Source organism: Homarus americanus, unplaced genomic scaffold, assembly GCF_018991925.1.
Source record: "Homarus americanus isolate GMGI-L3 unplaced genomic scaffold, GMGI_Hamer_2.0 scaffold28172, whole genome shotgun sequence".
NCBI classification, from domain to species: domain Eukaryota; kingdom Metazoa; phylum Arthropoda; class Malacostraca; order Decapoda; family Nephropidae; genus Homarus; species Homarus americanus.
In genome coordinates, this window is record NW_024738604.1 from 56,014 (window position 1) to 82,949 (window position 26,936).

Below are 26,936 nucleotides of genomic sequence, written 5' to 3' on the forward strand. Positions count from 1 at the left end.
GACTTTGTTTATAGAACACTTGATATACAGTACAGTACAGTTTTGTAGTGAAATGAATTATAGATAATTCTGTGCTTGTTAACCTATCTGAGACAAGTCACAGCCTTTGTAATTCAATAAACCACAGAACAAGTGTACCATACTACAAAGCTATGATGCTTGTGAAACAATGGTAAAAAACGACATCACTGCTGAGACTAAACACTTTTGGGACAGTAAACTGGACTTGGAAGGGCTGATAACATAAATTAACAACCCTCATAACATTTGCAAGATGTAATAGGACAACCCCAAGAAGTACTGTACTGTTACTCCAGCTAACAGATCACCGAGGTGTCTGAAGGGAAGGGGGGGTGTTGCCTAAGAGCACAACCTGCCCTCTTCTTTCCTCCATCAGTAAGCAGCCATTGCAGTATAATGAGAAACTGTCTGGTGAAGGTTGTAAGTCAGAATAAAATAAATATGATGCCCCTTCAGTTTTAATTATTAAGAAATGAACGCTTACTCTCACAACATACTTTTTTGGTGTTGAGATCGACAGCTTCCCTGGATTGCCTGAGTTCAGTCTCTGTGCCTCGGAGCCGCTCACGAACTTTGAAGTTTTCCTCCAGCTGTTCCTCGTACAGCTGTAGAAGCATTCATAATAAGTTTAATACATGTGGTTAGTAAAAGTAGAGTAATACTCGTATAATTAAAGCAAGATCATAATTCATATGGAAATTACAACATTAGACAGATACTACAGTATATTTAAATCACTGTGGATTTCAAAGCATATACCGGGTAAAGGGAATCAGAACACTCATAATACATGTCTAGAATAATTTAACTCTTAAATAAAATAATGTACAGTACAGTAGTGTATCTTGGTGAAGGTGCCTTCACAATGGGAATCATAAGGTTATAATTTTACATTACATTAATTTCAACTGCAACGAAGATTTATTTTCTACATAAAGTAATGCCATTTATATTCATTACTTGTCGGTGGACATCTTGGTACCTTATATTCTCACCTTTTTGTAATCAATGTCGCCATTTTCAGGTCCAATGGATGATGACCGGGAAGATGGTTGACTGTTGATGGCTGACCCCAAAGATGTGGTAGAGCCCTTTACTGTGTCCCCACGCTCATTAACAGACTGCACAGATATGGAAAATTTCTTTGTTAGTTTTAAGGACAATCATAAGTTAATTATACCTGTACTGGCCATTAAAAATATCCTTAAATCTCTCTTGGTATATACAATAGCATTCTCAAGTTAATAATAATATTCTGCTATAAACCTAATACAGTGCCCCCATTTTTAAATCAATTACCCCCAACACACACACACAAATTTGCACAAAGGCCGAGAGAACAATACAGATTCCTCATTAACAATCTGTACACTAAATACTGCCCACCAGTAACTAGATGCATAACACACAAGAAATCCCAGCAGAGTATAGTAACTTCAACCAGTGGTCTACCACACACACACACCACCCAAACAACCAGCTTTCTCAACAACTCTCACTTATTTTATTAACTTTGTGTAGTTGTCAGTAGTTCTGTTTGTTTGTTTTTTATGTTGGATTTTCACACGAGTACAAACTATTAGGTGGCTGTGGAAGCAATAAAAACAAACAAATAAATAAATAAATATAAATAAAATAAAATAAACGGTTGTGTCTGTCTGGCTCATGTGGGTACTGTACAGTATTGCATTCAACTCCACAAACTATTTAAAATACATTGGAGGAGTACAGTTAAAGTTGAGATACAATCTATACAAGTAATTTCACATCCATCAACATAGCTGAAAATTATAACACTAAGTACAGTGAACCCTCGCTTTATGCGGTTTCACTTTACGCGTTTCCACATTTACGCGGTACCCTGCCGAACACGGAATGCTCACTTTACGTGGTGTGTGTACCCTTTTACGCGGAGAGCGGCTGGCGGTCCTCTCACGCCGCGCCATTTTTGGATCCAAACCTCCCGCTATGTTGGGTAAGCGGCGCGAGTAGGTTGCGCAGTGTATGTCTTTGTTGCGTTATCGGTGACGTCATATGACGTATCGGACTGTGATTGGGCCAAGCATCCTTACCTCCCTCCCCGCTAGCTGTGATTGGTTTAATGTACTATGACGTGCCACGCCGCGGGAGCGTTCAAGCCCCTTGACCTACCCGCGTCAGTTACACCCCTCCCGGCTACACCGTGTATATCGGTATCCATTGTTCCATAAGAATGGCTGCCACCGGACCACCACCACCACCACAAAGAAACCTTGCATTACCTGGACCCAGCCGCCCTAAGCCAAAGAAGATACGACGTTCCTTAAGCTACGAAATTAAGTACAAGATCATACAAGAGTTGGAGAAAGGAACAAGACAGGTTGATATCGCGCGCCAGCATGGTGTTAACGAATCAACTATCAGGACAATTAAGAAGGATGCAGCCAAGATAAAGGAGCACATGAACATCACAAAGTCTACAGGTGCTTCTATGATCAAGTACTGCCACAACCCGGTGCTTCTCAAGACGGAAAAATTACTTGTGAGCTACTTGGTTCGTCAGGCACCACGGAACATGGCGGTGGACACTCGCTCAGTTAAGGAGTACGCACGTGAACTGTATGCTGCAGTGTCACATAAGATGGGAATTGCAGAGCCCAAACCTTTTAATGCTTCCTCTGGGTGGTTGCAGTGGTTTAAGAAGAGGAACAAGATCACCAATATTAACATTGGTGGTGAAGAAGCTAGAGCTGACCATGTTGCGGCTAGGGAATTTCCTCCATTTTTACGTGAGATTATGGAGGAAGGACAATACACCGACGACCAGGTGTTTAACATGGACGAATCTGGTCTTTTTTGGAAAAAGCTACCTTCCAAGACCTTCGTTGTGAAGAATGCCAGCAAGTGTCGGGGCCGGAAGTTGCAGAAGGAGCACATCACCGTCCTGTTTACCACCAATGCCTCCGGTACCTGTAAGCTCAAGTTATCAGTGATCCACACAGCATGCAAGCCGCACGCCTACAAGAGCATGAACATGACCAAGCTAAATGTCCACTGGCTGACCGCACGTAAGGAGTGGATGTTCTCTACTCTGTCCCTGTCCTGGTTTGATGACGGTTTCGTTCCTGACATTAAGAAATTCTGTGAGCAACACAATGTTCCATTCAAGATTTTGTTGCTGCTTGACAACGCACCAGGACACTCACCCCTACTGTTAGATCGTCACCCCAACGTAAAAGTGGTCTTCCTTCCTCCCAACACTACGTCTATAATACAGCCCATGGACCAAGAATTGATCTGTAATGTGAAAGCTGCATTCTCCGCCAAGAAATTTAAGCTCCTGAACGACTACACCAACACCAAGGAAGAGTTGCGTAACCTGAGTGACACCGATAGCAAGAGCAAAGACAACGAGGAACAACAGTTGGCAGAGCAAGAAGTACTTGTGAAACAATTTTGGAGAACATTCAACGTCAAGAAAGCTGTGGACTTCTTGGTGGAGGCATGGGATCAACTGTCTGTAGCAACTGTTAGTCACGCATGGAGACATGTGTTGCAAGGTATTCCGGGTGGGAGGCAGAGTAAATCTGTGACTGGTGAGGTTCAGACTGTTGCAGTAGCAGTGGACCTTGCCAGAGAAGCTGCGCAGAGTGTTACAGCTGCAGGCTTCTCCGAAACCACCAACGACGACATCCTGGAGGTGATAAGGGATCCTGATGTGACTACCGACGAGATGCTAGATGATGATGACGTCAGTGAAGAGGCAGGTGATGCGTCATCCCAAGGAGAACGCAAGTTATCCCATAGTAATGTAAGGGGTGCCATCGAGTGTATTGAGAAAGTCAAGCTCCTCCTTTCCGACGACCCTGACGATAACCGGTATGAAATCTTCACTACCCAGCTGTTGCAGACTATGGAGCCCTACATCAAGGTGTATCACGACAATATAAACACCAGCCGTCAGCAAAGCATAACCGAGTTCTTCGCCCGCAACCCACCACAGCCAGCCCAAGCCAGTGATAGTGACAGAGACAGTGATGATGACTTTGAGGGATTTGTCAGGGAGGCACTAGTAAGTGTGGATGACAGTGATGAAAACTCACCTGAGGGCCAGTAGCCTGCCCTCTGCCTCGGAACCAGCCTCCATTCCCGTACGCCGACCCATCTCTTCTACTAACATAAGTGTTAACCCTAACCTTGTTTTTTTCTAACCTAACCTACAGTATCTTATTCTCTTATTGATTGTTCCCTTCTATATTATGTGTGTGAATACTGTACCATCATAAAGTTAAGATGTTATTTTTACTAAAACGTATGTATTTTCGGGAAAAAGTGGAGTTTGGGGGTCGGCCCGGTCTCTATTTCAATTAATCCCATATGTTATGTTGTTCACTTTACGTGGGCCGCCGTGGGTTCAATTGACCGCGTAAAGTGAGGGTTCACTGTACATGATTAACGTGTAGCACTGGAGCAATGAGGCAACACACTCTGATCTCTCTCTCCTGCCTGCCCTTGCTTACTTAACCCCCCCCCCCTCCATGCAACCACACAAATATTTCTAGTTTTATTGAGGCAGTTTTTCAATACCTTAGTAATCACCTGTGTATCATTTAATACAATCAACAGTCTAAACCTCCTCATCATTACCAGCCGATTGATCCTAAACACACCTGTCTTCAATGATCCACCGCCACAGGCACCCTCATTAACTGTATATAACTGCAAACATAGTAAAAGCCATTGTCATCATTACCTCCATCACCACCACTACTATTACTGGCTCACTGAATCTACCACCCACCCCCTAGCCTTCCCACCCACCAGTGACTCTTCAGCAATGTTTATATCAGCAGTAAGAGACCCCTACCATCCTCATTACCCAAATATCATCCCCCCAATATCATCCTGTGCCATCACTACAGAAACGACGGTAATAGAACACTAGATACGTGACCGCCACACCAAGGTAGAGATTGACTGTGTAATCTTGTAATAATAATAATAATCTCAAGAGGCAAGACTTAATACAGTATTCACGGATTCAGCTCGACTCATCCTGCCTCTGATTACCTTCTCATTTCTGAATACTGTACATTATAAACACGGGATCTGAAGGTGCAATAGTACCCCCCCCCCCACACACCTTCTCTCTGGGGGTATATTCTCTTGGTGAAAGACCTCTGCAGCCACACACTACACTACACTACACTCCCGTCCACACCAAGAACATAAACATTGGCAAAAGTCTCTATGTTATCTTCCAACACTGCGAATTTAGCTGTGTTTATCAAGCACAGTTCAAGCAGTCACCACCTTGCAGATGCACATGAAATTATAACAATCACTTTGAGAGTATAGTACAGTACATGTATTCTTAACTCAACTAAAACTATTTACTTAATTTGTCAAGAGAATAATACCTTTAATATGAAGAAAAAAAAATCCTACCAGTGCAGACCAAACTTCAACTCCAGCTACAAGAGAGAGGTCTTGTAAGGTGACAGAATTAACACGATAGCATCATCAGCACCTGGTAACTCTAGTTGAGGGAGGCAGCACCAGCACTCACGGCAGGTCTCAGGTAACCGTGAGAGGTGTTGGGAGAGTGATACTGGTGTCACCTGTGGCTAACCTGTATCCCACCTACCTTACCCCCCCCCTCCCTCCCTGCTCATATGACCGAACCGAGCAGGTATGTGCCTTAATTATGTGCCCGATATTATACATCACACACACACACACACACACGAGATGACTAAATATACGACAAATCCAACCATTTTTAAGCCAGTGTCCCCCCTAACTCTATGGCTCTACCTCCCCCCCACACCACCATCGTAATATTTACTTCCTCTCACCACACCAACAAACACCAGACGAGGAATATACAGGAATAATATCTATCTGCCTTCACCCGGGTAGATTAAGATGGAGCAGGTGTTAAGGTCTTTTAAGTTGTGATGACCAGTTTATTCTTATCTGTACACACACACACACACACACACACACACACACACACACACACACACACACACACACACACCTAGTTGTTATATATCCTATTTGTATCACTTATGTTGCTTGTATATTATTTAATTCGAAACCCATTCCCCAAATATGTAACTGTATATTTTCAGCCTTCTGGCTGCCAAGCTCTTTCAATAAACCGTTAATTATTATTATTATTATTATTATTACACAAACACACACACACACACACACACACACACACACGAGATAACTGCTGCCAAAACAAGACAAAACTCCGGCTATATTGAACAGAACAAGTGTCTTCCGGCTATATTGAACAGAATAAGTATCTCCCGGCTATATTGAATTTCTGTCTCCCGGCTATAATGAACACGTCTCCCGGCTATATTGAACAGAACAAGTGCCTAAGTGTCTACTAGTCTAAAAGTACACCGCAAATGCAATGTTGACGCAGGGATGTGGCTTCCCCCACCACATCATGAGGCACAGGTCTAGTAAGCACCACCTGATAACAACTGTTGGTCACCTTCACATTAACTGTCGCAGCTCTCCTCAGTAAGTGTGTGTGTGTGTGTGTGTGTGTGTGTGTGTGTGTGTGTGTGTGTGTGTGTGTGTGTGTGTGTGTGGACCGTCATATCAGCTTCAATGCGATAAAATATACTGTGGTGGCAGTGGTGGTCAGGGTAGTAGAGGAAGAGGGGAGGAGGGAAGGAAGGGGGAGGGAAGGGGAGAGGGAAGGGGGGGACTTCTATATCGCATCTAGTGACCACACACACACACACTATCACTCTCCTATATACTACCACAACATGACAACCAAGACAAACACCTACCACCCAACCACCCCTCTTTATCGAACCTGTCAGTGGCGACACACAAGACTTCACAAACAACACCAAACTTATCAACTGGTATAAACTAAACATTATCAAGACTCCCAACACAAACACGCGAGTCCTGGAGGCTTCATCATGATAGACCAGAACCAACCCGAGTCTTAAGAGCTTAGAGACTCCTGTAAGAACCCGTTATTGTGTGTGTGTGTGTGTGATGAACAAATAACACAGGTATATGGCAGGTTAATGAGAGGATTGTCATGAGGTAAAAGCAGAATCTTAAGTCAACGATGATGATGATGATGAACATACGACAAGTTACCAAACTGTTCACCAAACGTTAAACACAAAACAGTAACTCTGGTTTTTCCACTCAGAGACACCTCGAGCTGCTACCCCCTGTGCCTATCTGTGTGTGTGTGTGTGTGTGTATGTGTGTGTGTGTGTGTATATATGTGTGTGTGTGTGTGTATGTGTGTGTTTTTATTTGAGAGAGAAAAGGGGGGTGGGGAGGTGTCATGACTTAAGGGGGGTGGTGGGGGGTTCTCATTTAACTCATGGGAGGAGGACAAGGTGGAGGTGGGCCAAATATGGAGGCCACTCATTATACTCGTCCACACTGGGAATAACACACAAAGTCTTAAAATATACCTTGGCACCACCCTGGACCTCTACAATACAAGTTACCCCTCCCTCCATACACACGGGTGAAGTAACAGGTGAGGGGAGGGGTGGGGAGGGGTAAGGAGGGGAGGGGTAAGGAGGGGAGGGTATCCAGTAAGGCCCCGAGTCACGGAAGCGACTTGTGTGGTGGCGACGGCGATGATGTTATGAGTGACATGTCAACAATGGCCACTACCGGCATAACGCGCTGCCTGTGTCGCTCAAAACACCAACCTGCCCTCACCACACTCACTCACGCTGTACCGACGACATGTGACAGTGTTAGCAGTAGCGACAGGAAAGAAGCAGTTAAAACTCCCTCTGGTAACTGGAAACTCACCCCGAGACCCTTATCAACACACACACACCGAACTCAACACAACTTACAGTCCCAGGGTGTCATATGATGTGCTGGTACTTTACTAACTTTAAACTGTAAGAACATAATACGTTATGAGCCCTACCGTGTGTGTGTGTGTGTGTGTGTGTGTGTGTGTGGGGGGTGCGTCTTGGCGGTGTCCTCAGTAGTACAACAGTGACAATAGCAGGAAGAATCAACAGTAATAGAATATAATGATAATGACATAATAAGAAAAGGGAGGCAAGACAAGGCTATATAGAAGGAGGACACACACACACACACACACACACGTGGTTGAGACTCCATAAGAGGTCAAGGAAAGGTCGCTGCCCACTGACATACAATACCAAACCAATATTATACTATCGGCACCATCATCAATACCTCCCCCTCCCCCCCCAAGAAAAACAAAAACACACAAATACAAACTGACGAGAAACAAAACCGTGACCACCACCAGCAGGAGACCCCCACACACACACACGTCGTCATCGTCAGGAGAGATAACGTGAAACAACAAAGAGTGATGTAAGGGAGAGATGTTGGTGTAAGGGATAAAGAGTGTAAACAAACATGACTGCTGGTGTAGGCACAGTAAGACAACACGGGCGATGCTTGACCAGCCAACACGTGCAACCTGTAGGAGGCTCTCACAGTGTCGGCATTGTTGTTGTCCCGAGGCAGCAGAGGGAGTTCAGTGGCACTCCCCCACACACCCGCAACTAGCTCAAGTAACACCAATATTCTCAACTGGTGGAAATTATCACACCCAGCCTCCACCCCCCCCCCTCCACCACCCGCACTTATATCCACACGTTATTCTCCACCATATCCACACATTAATTCTTCTTACATCCACTTACATCCATACACTATTCTCCCCACACCCACAATTATATCCACATTCTATTAATCTCTCCCCCACAGCCCTATCCTCTTCTCCCCCTTTCCCCACCACTGCTCCCCGCCCGCCCTCCCTTCCTTCCTTCCTAGGGGCTGACACAGTATACTTCATGTTCTACCAATATCTCGCTCTCTCTCTTTCACACACACACGCACGCACGCACGCACGCACGCACGCGCACGCACGCACACGCGCGCACGCACGCGCACACACACACACACACACACACAGTCACTCAATCCGACTATAACAAAAATTTACCCAAGTAACCCAAGTTCAATCCACCCTAACCAAACATTAACCAAACAATTTTGTACATCCTAATCCATAATAACTTTAACCTAACCGAACCGTACCGTCGCAGTAGTAGTAGTATCACTATTTATGAATGAATGGGTATTGGTGGTGTAACGACGGGCGTGATCGGTGGATAAAGTTTGCTATAGGCCATACAAGTTGGCCGTTTGGTGACACTGCTTACCATAGGGGGAGTAGGAACACATTTCCGCACCTGTACCACACTCCCCAACCTCTAATACAGGTACCGCAGTCCTTATTACAGGTACCACACTCCATAGTTCAGGTACCACCACACTCCATACTACACGTACCAGCCAACCACTAATCCTACCCCACGTACGACGCCCATCAACCGCTAACCACAGTCCCCAGGCACCATAACCCAATACTACCGATACCAAGCCATTATTAATCCCCAGATACCAACTACTAACGAGCCCCGTACCATCATAACATTACCTTCTTGAGATCCCGACGCGTCATGGCGACTTAGGAGGAGCACAGTTAAAGGTCTCTCTCTCCCCTGTATGCCTCTGACAACACTGGCCGGCCTCTACATGGCCCCGTCGTCACAGTTCAGTAACGTAAGAGACATGCTCACTCAACCACTACTGACAGGTCGAATTCAGTACTAGTGTATGGCCTGACAGCGTAAACCCCAGCGTCACCATCCACCGAAGGGTTTAGTAGTCCGGTGTGTGTGTGTCACAGTTTAGTAGTCAAGGATTAGCGTGTCACTTCACATGTAGGATTATCTAGTGTGGTGCCACTAGAGGGGGTGGGGTGGGGCGAGACTGGCACGCTGCGGCACACCTGGCAGTTGCCTCAGGTAAGCAGGTGTTACCCTGTTATCGAGCCCCACTTCTGGATGTCATAAAGCCGCTGCCTCCTAACATGTGGTTGGTGAGCTCAACGTCTTGAGTGAGAGAGCCACACGCACTGGGTATAAGTTTAGCCAGGTGTGTGTTATTGAGGAGCTCAGGTACCAGGTGTGTGAGGTGTAGCAAGCGGCAGGCAGGCAGTACGCTGAGGGGCTGGGGGGGACACACACAACACAGTCAGGCCGGGGCCTTGGCGCCACCACTGTTCGCTGCCACACCAAGCTTTCTCTCCCTCACACTTGTTGCTCCTTCCCCCTCCGCTGGCCCTCTACCACGCCACCACCACACAACAACACATCACACAGCGGTAAGTATCCAGCCCAAGACTCTGTACCGGAACGCGGGGATCACAGAACCAGGAACCTTATCACACAACGTATCTTATGATAATAAACTTGTATGAGGCCGAGCACATCCACCGAGGCAAATTATCTTATAAAGTAAGACAGTTTCAATCTCCGTCATACACGTTTGGCTTATCTCGTCACAATACACTTGGTAGGGTGTACGTTGTTGCGTGCGTGCGTGGTGAAAGCCTGCGAGGAAGTGTAGACTAGTGTTGGCGAATAATGGGTAAGTGTAGCGGAACGATGAGCGACACAACGCCAGGTAGGCGAGAACGGAGGAGAATAACGGAGGCGAGCGGCGGCGGTGGTGAACGAGGAAGATCCAAGAACGAGGAGTAACGGAGAGTCGTGGAGGGACGGTAAGTACCAGGACGCGGCCCCGTCCTCTACTGACACTGCTGAGTTGCGGGTCGACGAGTCCTACGCTCCCTCCATCCTCCCTGGCCCGGCCCGCCCCCGCCCGCCCTCCCTCCCCAGGCCCGCTACAGGACCTACACCCCTGCCCTGAGCCTTGGGCCGGCTAAAGCCCGTCCCTGGGCCTGCTACACTCCTGCCTATACCCTTGTGACCAGGCAGCAAGACCCGCTCCCCCCACTACCGCTACTCCTGATAAACATAAATGCCTCAACCTTATCACTTATTATCTTTAGTCTAGATTCATTACTATCACCACCTGAGGATTACGAGGCAGGTAAGGGCCCAGGAGGCAGGTGGGGCGGGTGGCAGGTGAGGCAGGAGGCAAAGTAAAGACGGGAGGTAGGGGCAGGAGGCAGGTGAGACGGGAGGTAGTAAAGGGCCTTGGGTGAGTAGAAGTGAGACGGGAGGAGAAGTGAGCAGGAGCAGGGCAGGGTGTGAAGTAGGGCAGGTGTGAAATGGGGCCGGGAGGTGAAAGTGGAGCCCAGGGAAGTGATGAGCAGGAGGCAGGGCCAGGTGGCAGGTAAGAGACCAGAGGCAGGTGGCAAGTGAGACAGGGAGGCAGGTGAAACAGGAGGCAGAAATGAGACAGGAGGCAACCCAAGTGGACAGGAGGCAAATGGGGAAGGCAGGTAAGGAGGCAGGAGGCGATGAGGCAGGAGGCAGGCTGGGAGCTGAGGAGGCAGGTAAAGGCGGGTAGAAATGGGGCAGGTGACAAGTGAGACGGGTGACAAGTAAGGGCAGGAGGCAAGTAAGGGCAGGTGGCAGGTAAGGGCAGGTGGCAAGTAAGGGCAGGGGGCAAGTAAGAGCCAGGGAGCCTATCCAATAAACCCTTCAGCATAACTTCCACCACCACCGTCTTCAAGTAGCTGGTAAAGTTGGATTGATTTAGGAGTTCTCACATATCCACTTAAGCCTCACATATCCACTTAAGCCTCACATATCCACTTAGGGCGGAGAAAGAAAAGATCCGACGTGTGGATTGTCTGAGAACACTCGCCCAGGTCAGGTATCACGAGGATCCTATACCTATACGTTATACACATGACTCACTGACGATGACAGGTGTGTGATGGTGTCTAACTGATGATGACAGGTGTGTGATGGTGTCTAACTGATGATGACAGGTGTGTGATGGTGTCTAACTGATGATGACAGGTGTGTGATGGTGTCTAACTGATGATGACAGGTGTGTGATGGTGTCTAACTGATGATGACAGGTGTGTGATGGTGTCTAGTTCTGCATAGTTTTCCTGGGTACACTGTCATCAAATTCAGTAGTCGTTCGGGAAATAAAACCAAAATGGGTGATCAAGCCCCGGCAAATACTAGAGAACAACTTCAATGTCTACTTACTACTACTACTACTACTACCTGAGGTCTTTAGGTATGCGTCCAAATAACTAGTAATTAAAAGAGCTTAAAAATAGCACTGAACTTGAATACCAGTCTCTCTCTCTCTCTCTCTCTCTCCTCTCTCTCTCTCTCTCTCTCTCTCTCTCTCTCTCTCTCTCTCTCCTCTCTCTCTCTCTCTCTCTCTCTCTCTCTCTCTCTCTCTCTCTCATCCATCTCAAGCCACCTTCCTCCTCCTCCTCATTAACTCTTCCTGTAGTGAAGGTCATGACATACGCAAGACCATGTACAGCTTCACTCTTGCAACACTCGTCTAATGCCGCCATTCCTTGCAACACGCTGAAATAGTGACGCTTCTTGCAACACTCGCTTTATTGTCATGAATTGGAAACACCTGGTGGCGCTCCTTGCAACGCGTTCTACTTGTTGCAAAATGCTTTCATGTTACACACCCAGTCGCAACACACACACACACACACACACACACACACAACCATCCAACCACCACTACCATCATCAACCAACATCACAACCACCCAGCCTGTATATACGGGTCGTGCACTGTTCCACACGCCCTATAGTGAATGGCATAAATAAACCTTAATGCTAACCTAACCTAACCTAACCTAACCTCAACACGGGACCCTTAATCACAATGGTTGCCCTTTATACTCTCTCTTCTCTCTCTCTCTCTCTCTCTCTCTCTCTCTCTCTCTCTCTCTCTCTCTCTCTCTCTCTCTCTCTCTCTCTCTCTCTCTCTCTCTCTCTCTCTCTCTCTCTCTCTCTCTCAACCTACAGTACACATCACCTGAAACACATGAGAGAGAAAGCCAATCAGAAGGGCCCCCTGAGATATAAACACTACACACGTACAACCACTAGGTGAGAAGAACAGGCTGGAGGGAGGGAGGTGGCTGTGGTGGGAGGTGGAGTTGCAGGGGGACAGGGGTGAAAACTGAGAGGTGGGGGTGGGGAGGGTGGGGGAGGAAAACTAGATGCATTGTGTTGATTGTAGAAATGCGTGTGTGTGGGAGGGAAGGAGAGAGGGAGGAGGAGGAAGTGTGAGTGTAGAGAGAAGGATGGTGGGTGTGTGGTGAGGGCAGGGAAGGAGGGCTGGGTATAGGGAGAGGAGGGAGGGAGGAGCTGGGGTGCCAGGAGGAGAGTGGGAGGAAGGAAAGGGAGGAGGTTGGGTATAGAGAGGAGGAGGTGGGCAACTGGAGGCTGGACAACTAGCAGTGATGAAAGGTGGTGTCGCGCCCTGCTCTGCGCCACCACCCACCCTAACACACACACACACACACACCTCACCCACTGACACCACCCAACCCTTCCACACCTGTCGTCAACAACAACAACAACAACAACAACAACAACAATAATAATAATAATAATAATAATAATAATAATAATAATAATAATAATAATAATAATAATAATAATAATAATAATAATAATAATCAAGGACTGGCCAAGACTCGTTCTAATACTCCCATTATTTCTTCTGTCTTTCAGTTTACGTCTAGTACCCAACTCTAACCCATTCACTACCCCAGTACCGCCCCAGTAACCTTCCAGTACCCCAGTAGACTCACTCAGTACCGCCCCCCCAACAACCTCCCCCAGTACTACAAGCAGTACTGGGGGACGGTAGTAATGGAGGAGCCACAACTCACCCATACCATCTTCCTCCTCCTGCCCACTAGTACGGTCGGCACTTTCACTACTGCCCTGGCCATCCTCCCACCCCATTCACCCATCCATCTACTGTCCTGTCTTGTCTGTCTGTCCCCACCACACAACCACCCCCCTCCCCCACCACCACTGTTGTATCTGGGGTTTAATGCCCAGAGACTACACAGGTGAGGTGGTGGGGGGAGGGGGGGGTGGGGGATGGGGTGTTCCTAGGTATACATATACACATGTAACAACTACGGCTGCTGCTGCTGGGAAGGTGAAACAACACACCCTGGATACACCTTACACCCCTCATCCCCTACCCACCCCTTCCATCTCACCCACTCCCTCACCCTCCCCACCCCCTCCCCTTCCCAAAGGTAGATGTACAGCCTAGTATGCATGGAGAAAGAAAGAGGTAAGGTGAAGGGGGAATAAATGAAAGGAAAGGGGGCAGGAGGAGGGCGCAGGTAAAACAGAGGGGGGGCAAAGAGAGTGGGTAGAGGAAGGAGGAGGAAGGAGAGGGGTCAAGGAAATGAGAGGAGAGGTGAAGGAAGCGCGGCTATAGTAGGTAGGTAGGAGGAGGTGAGGAGGCCGCCCCAGGATCTTCCCTCACGCCCTATATGGTGCTCCTTATACCTGCTCCTACCAACACCACCACTCCCGAGGGCCTGGCTTACCCCCCCCCCACCAACACCACAATCACTATCACCACCATCACCACCAAAACCCTTATATCACCACCATCACCACATCGAACTAGCCTCACAACAAATCAACTAACTACCCAATTACAGAACAAAGCCAACTACCGTAACTAATCCAAGCACACACACACACACCTAACTAATTAAGCTCACCTGAGACAATCACCTATAGGCACCTGACTCACCTGAGATTATTACTTACGTTGATTGTAAAGGTGAAATGACTTGTTTATTTGTTTGCTTGTTTATTGTGCCTGTCTTGCTTAACGTTATATCGGGTAAAGTACACAAATCTACCCAGTACTTTTAACTAGCCACATCAACTAACTATATTAACTAGCCACATTAACTAGCCGCATCTAACTAGCCACACCAACTAGCAATATCAACTATCCCAAAACTCCCTCAAAATAATATTAATAAAAATAATAATAATAATAATAATAATAATACTAATAATAATAATGATAATAATAATAATAATAATAATAACAATAATAATAATAATAAAACACTACAGATTCGTTGGGTAACTGTGAACTCTTTTATCCACCAATTAAACTACCCATAAGAAAGAAAGAAAGAAAGAGAAAGAAAGAACGAAAAATAAAGAAAAAAGAAAGAACGAAAAATAAAGAAAAAAGAAAGAATGAATGAAAGAAAGGAATAAATACAGAAAAAAGAAGAAAAACGAGAAAGAAAGAATGATCGAAAGAAAAAGAAAAAATGAAAGAAAAAGAAAAAAAAAAAAGAAAAAGAATGAATGAAAGAAAGGAATAAATGCAAGAAAAAAGAAAAGAAAAGAAAAAAAGCAAGAAGAAAAGAATGATCAAAAGAAAAGAAAAAATAAAAGAAAGAAAAAAAAAATTAATTTTCCTTAAATACCCAAAATTCATGTAGGGGAAAAGGGACAATAAATATCCATAAAAAGTTCAGAAAACTCTGCAAAAAGAATCGCGTGATCAGATGTATGGTGTGGCGTGGGTTGATGTGGCGATGGATTGATGTAATAGCATGTAGTGTGGTGTGGTGAATTTGTGTGTGTAGCGTAGTGTGGTGATGTGGCGTGTATATGTGCCCCCACCCCCCCCCCTCTACCCAGGCACCCTACAACAGCAGAGTTAGAACCCGAAATTTGTTATTTTGTGTGGCGGGGAACCATAGGGCCACGACAGCAGCATTATATCACACAGTAAGCCCTGCTAATGGGTGCATAAATAGCCCCAGGAGAGCCATAGCAAGGGCGGCCAGACCTGCCTGCCAGCCAGCCAGCCAGCCAGCCAGCCAGTCATGTCGCCAGCCAGCCAGTCCAGTCAATAGCCAAACCTCACTGCTGCCTCACTCTCCCTCACTAAATAAAAAGGGAAGTGTGTGTGGGGGGGGGGTGTAAGGGAGGGAGAGAGGGGAGGTGTTTCAAAGGGAGGGACGTGTCTCAAGGGGGAGGAGGGGTGTTAGGGAGAGGTGCCAGGGACAGGAGGTGGCTCAGAGGTCTGCAAGAAAGGAGAGTATGGGTTAAAGGTACAGTTCATGCTGGTTGATTTCTTTAACAGGATAACAACATCACCACCAACTCGTCCCCATCGACCACACAACCAGCACTACCACCATCACCACCAAACACTACCACCATCACCACCACTACCACCATCAAAGATACTAATAACAGTTTTACTATCACCATCCACACTATTACCACCAATGCCACCATCACTACCAGTACCAGCATCATCACCACCACCACCACTACATGCATCAATCATTACCACCATAACTACCAGCAGCCCGACCTGACCTAACCTAACCCAACCAAGGCTGCGGGTGAGGTGAAGGATGGATCAAGGTCACTCACAATCTGACACACACACACACACCAGCGTAAAAAGTGGCGGGTCAAGGGTCAGGGAGGTAAACGGAGGTGTGCACGTGCGAGGTCAAGAGCTGGCCCAGGTAAGGTTGTTGAGTTGCAATGGTGTGTGTGTGTGTGTGTGTGTGTGTTGGAATTCCCACTCACCACACACACAGAAGTAACACAGTAAGGGTCGGGTCGACATTTCAGATTGCGAAAGCCAACTTAGACTATAACGGAAGAGTGGGACCAGGGATGGGGGTAGGAGGAGGAGGGATAAGGAGAAAGGGGGTGAGGGAGGGGGGTGAGAAAGGGGTGAACACAGTGAGGGAGGGGGGGGTGAGAAAGGGGTGAACACAGTGAGGGAGGGTGAACAATAGTGAATGTGGTGCAATGGAACGACTCACGCACACACACACACGTTTTGCCCTACAACACACACCTCTTCAAGCTGGACCACAAGACACTCACCCCCACCCCTGTCTCCTCCCACAAGTACAAAGCCTAACATTACCTGTACCGTAACACCAAACAGGCAACACTTACCTGTAAACACAAAAAGAAACACAAACCATCACATACTCTAACAACAACACCGCCAACACAACAACACCGTCAACACAACAACACCGTCAACACAACAACACCGTCAACACAACAACACCGTCAACACCGTCAACACAGCAACACCGTCAACACAAGACACACTTAAAAGAAAATAATATTCACAAGGAGACAAATTGCAGTGCACGAGTCGTTAAATTGTTAACTTAACTTATTGTGAGGGTTGTAAAGAAAAGGTTCCTGAGATGACTGACTGACTGACTCTCTCTCGGTACTGTAAGGCCAAATGTTACCAATATATACAGTATATACTCTCCCTCGTCAGACTATCGTTGAGAGCGGCGTATAGGGTCTCTCTCTCTCTCTCTCTCTCTCTCTCTCTCTCTCTCTCTCTCTCTCTCTCTCTCTCACAAGTACAATATAAAGCCACCACCACCGTGTGCTCAACTTCAAAAGCTCCCTACCGCCAACCATCTACCTGCTGCTGCTCCGCCAAACTCTTCACCACACACACAACACAGCCTAATCCTCTTCCTCATCATCTTCTTCTTCCTCCTCCTCTTCCTCCTTTTATTCTCCCACCTCCCCCCCTCTTTTTCCCGCTCCTCCTCCTCCTCTTACACGGAACCTGGTCAGCCCAACACCAAGAGGCCATAATCCTCCCCAGCACACAAACAACGCCCACAGCCGCCTCGCCCCGCCAAAGCCGACGTTTAATCTGTGTAAAGAGTGATGCTGATGGCGGGGTCTTCCTCACTGCTATTTTATGACACTAATTAACCTACCAGAGTGGCTGCACCCCCCCCCCGTGTGTGTGTGTGTGTGTGTGTGTGGAGGGGGGAGAGGGAGGGGGTCAAACAAATGGTGTGGGAGTGTATGAGGTGTAGTGGGTGTGTCTGGAAGGAAGCCGCGCGCGCACACACGCACACACACCTGTGGCGTCCCCCAAGGCACCAAGATGGGAACAGTATGCTTCCTTATGCTCATCAATGATGCCCTAAGAGAAACCCCTGCTCGCTGGAAATATGTCGACGACTCCACCATTGGGATCAGTGTCAACAACTCTGCTCCCGACTATACCGCCCTTCAGGATTTGTTGAACAGTCTCCAAAACTGGGCCACCAACAACCACGTCACCATCAACCATACCAAGACCATGGTTATGCACATCAACCTCTCCTCCGACGTTGTCCCACTCCCTCTCATAACTTTAGGTCCCAACACACTCCAGGTTGTAGATTCCACTAAGCTACTCGGCGTCACCATAGACAACAAACTAAATTGGAAACCACACGTCAGTGAAGTTGTCAAATCCTCCAGTTTCCGTCTCCACCTCCTCCGCCGACTCAAGTCCCTCGGAGTTCCTCCGCCCGAGCTCCTCAGTGTCTAATCAACATTCATACTTCCCAAGCTCACATATGCCTCCCCTACCTGGTCTTCCTCCATTTATGCCACACAACGTAAACGCCTAAAAAAAAGTGCAAAAGAGGGCATGCAAGACATTTTTCTCTCCCCTCCCTACTCCGCATATCAAGAAGCGCTCAACACACTGACAATCTCGGCTCTTTCTGACCATTACCACGACCTCATCTGCAAATTTGGAGAGACGCTATGGCACCATCCTCGACACCGGCTCCTACTACCACCCGACATCCCTCGTCCGAGAATTGCTGTTCAACACCACAACCGCATCCAGCCCATACGTGCACGAACTAATCGCTATAAGAACAGCACAGTCCCAAACATTGTAAAAATTATCAATAACTTGTAATCAACCAGTGTATTCACTCCCAGTCAATCTTACTTGTCGCATGTCACTATATTGAAATGCCCTGTAGTTTGAGCTTCTCCCCACCAATCATTATATATCATATTTGTATCACTTATGTTACTTGTATATCATTTGTGAAGCAAGAGACCCATTCCCCAATTATGTAATTGGATATTTTCAGCCTTCTGGCTACCATGCTCTTTCATTAAACCGTTAATTATTATTTATTAATTATTATTACACACACACACACAGATTAAGGGATTCGAAGGGGCAATAGGGAAGGGGTGGTGTGGGAAGGGGTGGTGTGGGAAGGGGTGGTGTGGGAAGGGCAGTGTGGGAAGGGGTGGTGTGGGAAGGGGTGGTGTGGGAAGGGGTGGTGTGGGAAGGGTGGTGTGGGAAGGGCAGTGTGGGAAGGGCAGTGTGGGAGGGAAGAGGTAGGGAGGGAAGGAAGGGAAAAGGAGGGTAGGGGAGGGAGGGAGGGAAGAGGAGGGTAGGGGAGGGAGGGAGGGAGGAGTTTGTGTTGGCAGGTGTAGGTAGCTCTGGCTGGGGGTATCCAAGGCGTCATACACTTACTACTATACCCTTATCCTTCCACTGTCCCTTTAATATCTTCCCTCCAGCCACCACCTGGTTCTGTGTGTGTGTGTGTGTGTGCGTGTGTGTGTGTGTTTTACGCGGAAGTAGCCAAAGTACCAGTTGGGTCAGCATCACCGCTACCCAAATTTTAGCCCCACACACACACACACACACTGCAGCTCACCCCATTTCTGTCCTCCACCTTCCACACACCTCTCCCAATGGACATCTTCACTACCTGGAATCACAAGTCAATCCAAACAATCCCTTACTCACAACGACTTCCTGAATCCATACCTCAACCCCAACCAGTGATCCGCAGCTCCCAACCCCAACCAGTGATCCGCAGCTCCCAACCCCAACCAGTGATCCACCAGCTCCCACCCCGACCAGTGATCCCCAGCTCCCAACCCCGACCAGTGATCCGCAGCTCCCAGCCCCAACCAGTGATCCGCAGCTCCCAGCCCCAACCAGTGATCCGCAGCTCCCAGCCCCAACCAGTGATCCGCAGCTCCCCAACCCCAACAGTGATCCCCAGCTCCCAACCCCACCAGTGATCACAGCCTCCCAGCCCCAACCAGTGATCCGCAGCTCCCAGCCCCCAGTGATCCACGCAGCTCCCAAACACAAGAGGTATCCAACACTATATTGTTGTTGTTTACTCTTCTGTTTACTACTGCTTCACATTCTTGAACCTTGAGGCCAACGTCTATACCCGATATAAACGACGACAGGCAGATATTCTAGACTAAAGGTAAACAAAGTATTCAGGGGAAACACAAAATCAAAATAAATAACTCTCTCTCTCTCTCTCTCTCTCTCTCTCTCTCTCTCTCTCTCTCTCTCTCTCTCTCTCTCTCTCTCTCTCTCTCTCTCTCTCTCTCTCTCTCTCTCTCTCTCTCTCTCTCTCTCTCTCCTCTCTCTCTCTCTCTCTCTCTCTCTCTCTCTCTCTCTCTCTCTCTCTCTCTCTCTCTCTCTCTCTCTCTCTCTCTCTCTCTCTCTCTCTCTCTCTCTCTCTCTCTCTCTCTCTCTCTCTCTCTCTCTCTCTCTCTCTCTCTCTCTCTCTCTCTCTCTCTCTCTCTCTCTCTCTCTCTCTCTCTCTCTCTCTCTCTCTCTCTCTCTCTCTCTCCTCTCTCTCTCTCTCTCTCTCTCTCTCTCTCTCCTCTCTCTCTCTCTCTCTCTCTCTCTCTCTCTCTCTCTCTCTCTCTCTCTCTCTCTCTCTCTCTCTCTCTCTCTCTCTCTCTCTCTCTCTCTCTCTCTCTCTCTCTCTCTCTCTCTCTCTCTCTCTCCAGGGGTTGTGACCACTAAACACAATACAGTACACGGTGACAAAAAGGTTAGTATGGGTCCTTATCTTGAAACATTTTGGATTCATAGGTGTGTTTTTGTGTGTGTGTGTGTCAGTGTGATATAAAAGACAGTCAAGAACTGTAATTTAAATATAGCGCAGCAAAACACACACACACACACACACATTATCCCACCATCCTAATGAGACACACACACCTGTTGACACTTACATATTCTGCACCCTTCCAAACACAACCATATTTATTATATTATTAAATCTGTCAAACGCAAACCTAACTTAATCTTATCTCACCTGGCACTCTAACCTATCCTAATCTCACCTGACCTGACCTCACCTGACCTGACCTGACCTGACCTGGCTGACCCATCATACCAGGAGGTGACGCTGATTGTCAGGGTATACACGTTATTCTTATTCAGGTAAATTTATCTTTCTCCTAAGGGCCACGAAACTGATTCCCCCACCAAAGGATAAACTTGTGGCATACCGACGTGGTCTTGCAGCCTCTCACAACAAACACTATCACGGGCCGCCTTGTTCACACACACACACGGCGATACAGGAGAGAGAGAGAGAGAGAGAGAGAGAGAGAGAGAGAGAGAGAGAGAGAGAGAGAGAGAGAGAGAGAGAAGTGTGGTTGGGAGTGTGTGGTGGAGGAGAGTGTGTGGTGGTGGTGGGGTATGGTTGTGGTGTGATGGGGAGGGTGGTGTTGGTGTGATGGGGGAGGGTGGTTGTGGTGTGATGGGGAGGGTGGTTGTGGTGTGATGGGGAGGGTGGTGTTGGTGTGATGGGGAGGGTGGTTGTGGTGTGATGGGGAGGGTGGTGTTGGTGATGGGGGAGGTTGGTGGGGGATGGGGGAGGGGTGGTGGTGGTGTGATGGGGGAGGGGTGGGGGGTGATGGGGGAGGTGGGGTGTGATGGGGGAGGTGGTGGTGGTGTGATGGGGGAGGGTGGTTGTTGTGATGGGGGAGGGTGGTTGTGGGGATGGGGGAGGGTGGTTGTGGTGTGATGGGGGAGGGTGGTAGGGGAGGGAGGTGGTGTGGATGGGGAGGGTGGTGTTGGTGTGATGGGGAGGGGGTGGTGTTGTGTGATGGGAGAGGGGTGGGATGGGGTGAGGGTGGATGGGGGAGGGTGGTGTTGGTGTGATGGGGGAGGGTGGTGTTGGTGTGATGGGAGGTGGTGTTGGTGTGATGGGGAGGGTGGTGTTGGTGTGATGGGGAGGGTGGTGTTGGTGATGGGGGAGGGTGGTGTTGGTGTGATGGGAATGCTGGATGTGTAAGGGGTGAGTGAGACAGGGTAAGTGTAGAGGTGATGTGCCTATGTGTAGTGGTGGTGGTGGTAGAGAGGTGGGAGGAAGATGGATGGAGGGGAGAGGTGAGAGGTGTGAGATAAGGGGGGGGGGGGGTAGGTGGGTGTTGGCTTCCTCCACCCGCCGCCCACGGGCCGCCACACCACCTACAAGGACAGAACCCTTCAAAACACATTAATCTTCCCGGCTCCTCCATCCACGCCACCCAGGGACTCGCACTTAATCTCCGGCCTTGTCCTCTCGCAGTCATACACCTTTCCAACAGCAGAACCTGAACCAGCGCTGAAGGTACCACTCCTACTGCTACACCCACTGATTCGGTTACCTCCGTGTTGAGAATGAGTTGTCGGGAAGGTGTCACAGGAGAGCTACAACTGAGGACATCCGGGCAGGTGGACGACTAATGTACTTCCCCTTTACTGGCACGTTCGTAAAGGACCTCAGCCTTCACCACCACGTAACCCTCTACTCCTATAGACCTGCCATGCTATACTACGGACAGACAAACATGTAAATTAAATCCTCCCGACGTACACTTATCCTCCCTAATGCAGCCAATGGCCCCCTTCAGGCACATTCATTATTCAAGTCTTAAGAACACAACCAATAACTCCGTCATGCTTCCCCTGTTGGGCGCCTCTTGTGTTTTTTTTTTTTTGTTGTTGCCGAGGATACAAGGGAGTGCCCATTTAATACTACCCCTTGCGCCTGCACCGGGGTAAATTGGATTCGGATCTGAGCAACCCACCGGGGGCCACTACCTACCTGGGTGCTGATAAAGGAGCTCAACTAATTCCCAGAACAGGATCACAGACCAAGACCTGAATTTCGACAGGTTAGGTTAGGTTAAGTCAAGTTACTTCTGGTTAATTTTAGGGTTCTGGGACTTTGAGTGTGTGTGTGTGTGTGTGTGTGTGTGTGTGTGTGTGTGTGTGTGTTGCCCCCACCCCCTGCCTGCCACTTGAACTATATCTTGACGCCTGCATGCCTGCCTGACAAACCTTACTACGCCTCACTTCTTCCTCGACGCCCTTGAGAGAAGCAGCTACGCCACACGAACCATCTCACCCATACCTGACCCGTACTGTCCCCCAAAAAAAATATAACCTAAACACATCAACATCGCCCGACGTTCACTCCGCCAGACGAACGCTTAATTCCCCACTTTACCCGTAGCATCGCCCCTATAAGGTATCAACCCCAGCCACAAACCACACCTCAGCTGCCAAGTGGAGGCTCCTCACCACAGAAACATTTATAACCTGACAAATTCACCACAAGGTTACCCCAAAATAATAACAACAACACATTTGTACCATTAAAAACTCTCGACTCCTACAAGACTTATACTATACAGTGTTCGGGGTTATCTCGGGAACATTACTAATAGGTACACTAATACCACTTTAAGAGTACAACCTGGTCTCCTGTTTATCAATCAATGAAGACAAAAATTTTCAGTCATAAATTATATTTCTCAGACAGATGATCGCCACAGACAACCAATCAAGAGATGTTATAATATACTAACATTATCTTACAGGACACACACACACACACACACATTTCAGTATTCATAACATGTATGTAGTTCTGTGTCGTGTGTGTCTATGTACGTAGTTATTTGTGTCTATGTACGTAACAATGTATGTAACTATGCATGTACATAGTTGTGTATATATATTAAACCATAAATATGTCCAAGTACGTTTTTTATTTCAATACAAAATACAAATAAAAAATACACTATCAAAAGTAATTAATTTTGGTGTGTGAACAATGAGTGCAGCAGAGCTAAGGTCACTGTCAGAGAGGCAGACTAACACACCACCCACCCACCCCCTCCTGTGTTTTACTGCAGGCAGACTAACACACCACCCACCCACCCCCTCCTGTGTTTTACTGCATAATACAACATCGCTGCAATTATAGATCTAGCCATCTTCATACGTGGGATAATGGAGGCAGTAAACATGTCATCAACTTTGTAAACACACACACACACACGGAAGGAAGACAGGTGTTGGTGGGTGAACAACAGAGATGGCACACCTGACCTGCCTCAATATGACACAGTACCTGCGGGTGACAAATGTGTTGTCATATGTTACTGTATAGTCATGAATGATATTATACCGAGATACGTAACACCGTGTAGCTGTAATACTGTACTGTGTAGTGAACCTTACCACTGTACGTATCACCGTGTACTGTACTCATAAGCAACACTGTAGTGATGGCCTCCCTGGTAGGTAAAGGAAGGACAAGACGCTGACGGTACACTTACTCCTGACGCTGAACCATAGCCGGAGGAGAGAGAGGAGACGGACCCGGTAGAGCCCACAGACTTGGACCTGCTGGACCTGATGAAGCCCTTGGTGGTGGAGTAGTGGGTGCCGTAGTCCCTGGAATAGCTCCGAGGCGTCACTGACGACACCCCGCTCCTCCCACCCGACGAGAAGCTGTGGTGGCGGTTGATGGAATGTAAGGGCGTGTCCCCACTGCTGCTACTGGAATCGCTGAGGTCTACCTCGAGCCTGGAGGGCAAGGCGATGCTGGAGCGCGCGGGAGAGGTGCCTCTGGAGTACGAGGAGGAATATCGCGGCACTGATCGTTCTCGGGTGTCACGCGGTAACGACGCCGACCGACTTAGGGAACTATTTTTGCTGCCGTAACTGCCGTAGTTGCCGTAGGAGGGTGTGTAGGAGTGGGGCGTGGAGTAGGAGGAGTTGTAGCCGCCCAGTCCTCGGGACCCGTAGTTACTAGTGAGTGGTGAAGTAAGGAGGGAAGAGCTGTAGCTCCCAGTACCGTAGTGACGCCGGAAAGACATGGTGGTGGTGGTGCTGTCTCTCACAACACCTGTTTAGTCTCCCTCCCTCCCTGCACACACCCGCCCCCACACTACTGGTTTCTTCACACACAACCAAAACTGACTCTCGCCCACGACTGACAAACTGAAGCAGGAACCTTGTCCACTTTTTGATTCAATAAACTTGTCACAGGAAACTTGTCCCCCAAGTGAAATAATCTATGTTTTGTGTGGACGCGGCGGGGAGTGTAAACAAGACAACACCTGGCGCGAGGATAATGAGTGTCGGGCAGCGGTGTACAACAGGTGACGTCCCCAGGGAGTTTCCCTCACAACTGTGGCCAAACCGACAGCACCCTCTACTACCAACCTGCCCACTGAGGGGAGCGAGGGGGCGCCACCGCTGCCACCGGGGGCACCTACGGCAAGCCAAAGGGAGGGAGGGAGGGTGTGTGATAGAGGGGGTGGGAAGAGAGGCAGACCAGAGGCAATGTGTGTGTATGTAGAGAGAGGGTGGTAGCCATGGAGGGGGGAGGGGGGAGGTTAAAAGAGTGACGGGGCGGGCGTAAAGGGATGCATGGGAAGAGGGAGTTACACCAGAGACCAGCCACCACCCCCGGACACACCCAGCCAAAACCCCTCCCCTGCCCTGCCCGAGTGAAAGAACCCACAATTTACGCAAGCACAAACAAGCGCGACAGAACGAAGCTTTACCTCTCAAAACTCCCACCTTGGTACTGTACAGGTAACGTTATAGGTCGTGTGTGTGTGTGTGTGTGTGTGTGTGTGTGTGTGTGTGTGTGTGTGTGTCACCCTGGACGAGGCCTCCAAATTTTCGAGAATCTAATATTAACATAAGACAGTTCTTTTGGCACGTCTTGGTGGAGAGACCTGACAGAGGCACTTGTCTCTTTACTCTGTGTGCAATTTATCTGTCTAAAAACTGAGTAATAATAATAATAATAATAATAATAATGACAACATCAATAATCAACATATAATAACAACAATAATAATAATAATAACAGCAATAATAATCATAACAGCAATAATAATAGCAACAATAATAATAATAGCAACAATAATAATAATAGCAACAATAATAATAATAATAACAGCAATAATAATCATAACAGCAATAATAATAATAGCAACAATAATAATAATAGCAACAATAATAATAATAGCAACAATAATAATAATAACGAAAGCACAAGTGAATATAGAGCACACACACACACACCGTCCCACCTCGCGCAGTCCGCCACTACAACAAAATTCAGCCCATAAGAGCCCGCACCGATAGATATAAGAACAGCACCATCCCATCTATTGTTAAAATAATAAACAACTCCTGATTTATGTACTGTACAGCCCTGTAAATGGATTCAATGCATATTATATCATTGTCTAAATCAAATGTAAGTCTGTTATATTTTCAGCCACCGGCTGCAACTCTAATAATAAACCGTTAATTATTATTATTTATATATATATTTATTATTTTATTATTATTACACACACACACCACCCCTTAGAATAATATACGCTCGTCACTTTAATGTCCAGTAATTACCTCCTGTCAGTGTCACCAAGTATTAATGTTCTTATACGGTACACAGAGTGAGTGAGGGGAGAGAGGGGCAGGAGTGAGGGGGCAGAGTGAGTGAGGGGGCGGAGGTGGGAGGGGGGGCGGAGGGAGTGAGGGGCAGGTGAGTGAGGGGGGGCAGGTGAGTGAGGGGGCAGAGTGGTGAGGGGGGGCGAGGGGTGGGGCGGGTGGTGGGAAGGGTGAGTGGAAGGGGTGGAGTGGGGGAGGGTGAGTGGGGAGGGGTGAGTGAGGGGGGTGAGTGGGGGGCGAATGAGTGAGGGGATGAGTGAGTGAGGGCAGATGGTGGGGGGGCAGTGAGTGAGGGGGCGAGTGAGAGTGAGGGGGGCGAGGTGAGGTGAGGGGGGCGAGTGAGGGGGGGGGCGAGGGGAGTGAGGGGGGGGCAGGTGAGGTGAGGGGCAGTGAGTGGGGGGACGAGTGAGTGGGGGAGGAGGGTGAGGAGGGGGCGAATGAGTGAGGGGGGGCGAGTGAGTGAGGGGGCGAATGGTGTGGGGTGAGGGGGCGAGTGTGAGTGATGAGTGAGTGGGTGAGTGAGTGAGAATAAATTAATTTGAGTGAATGAGAACATGAGTGAGTCTGTCAGTGAATGAATGAATAAAATGAATGAACGAATGAATGTATACATATAAAACCCACATAAACACATCAGTCATAAACCCAGGTATCACAACTCGAATTCTAAACCTAAATAGAACAAAGTTTCCTCCGTT

At 48.0% G+C, this 26,936-nt stretch overlaps 1 protein-coding gene across 13 annotated transcripts in view; it reads right to left on the reverse strand.

The window, feature by feature from the left end:
* Positions 1 to 26,936, reverse strand: part of LOC121874079 (protein phosphatase 1 regulatory subunit 12B-like) — a 161,913-nt gene that overhangs the window by 7,624 nt on the left and 127,353 nt on the right. For all 13 annotated transcript variants that reach the window (XM_042377979.1, XM_042377973.1, XM_042377978.1 and 10 more), the window contains 2 exons: positions 1,017 to 1,142; positions 519 to 626 (listed from right to left, as the gene is read on the reverse strand). In XM_042377979.1, coding sequence (XP_042233913.1) covers positions 519 to 626; positions 1,017 to 1,142 — 234 coding nt within the window. The remainder of the gene's footprint in view (positions 1 to 518; positions 627 to 1,016; positions 1,143 to 26,936) is intronic.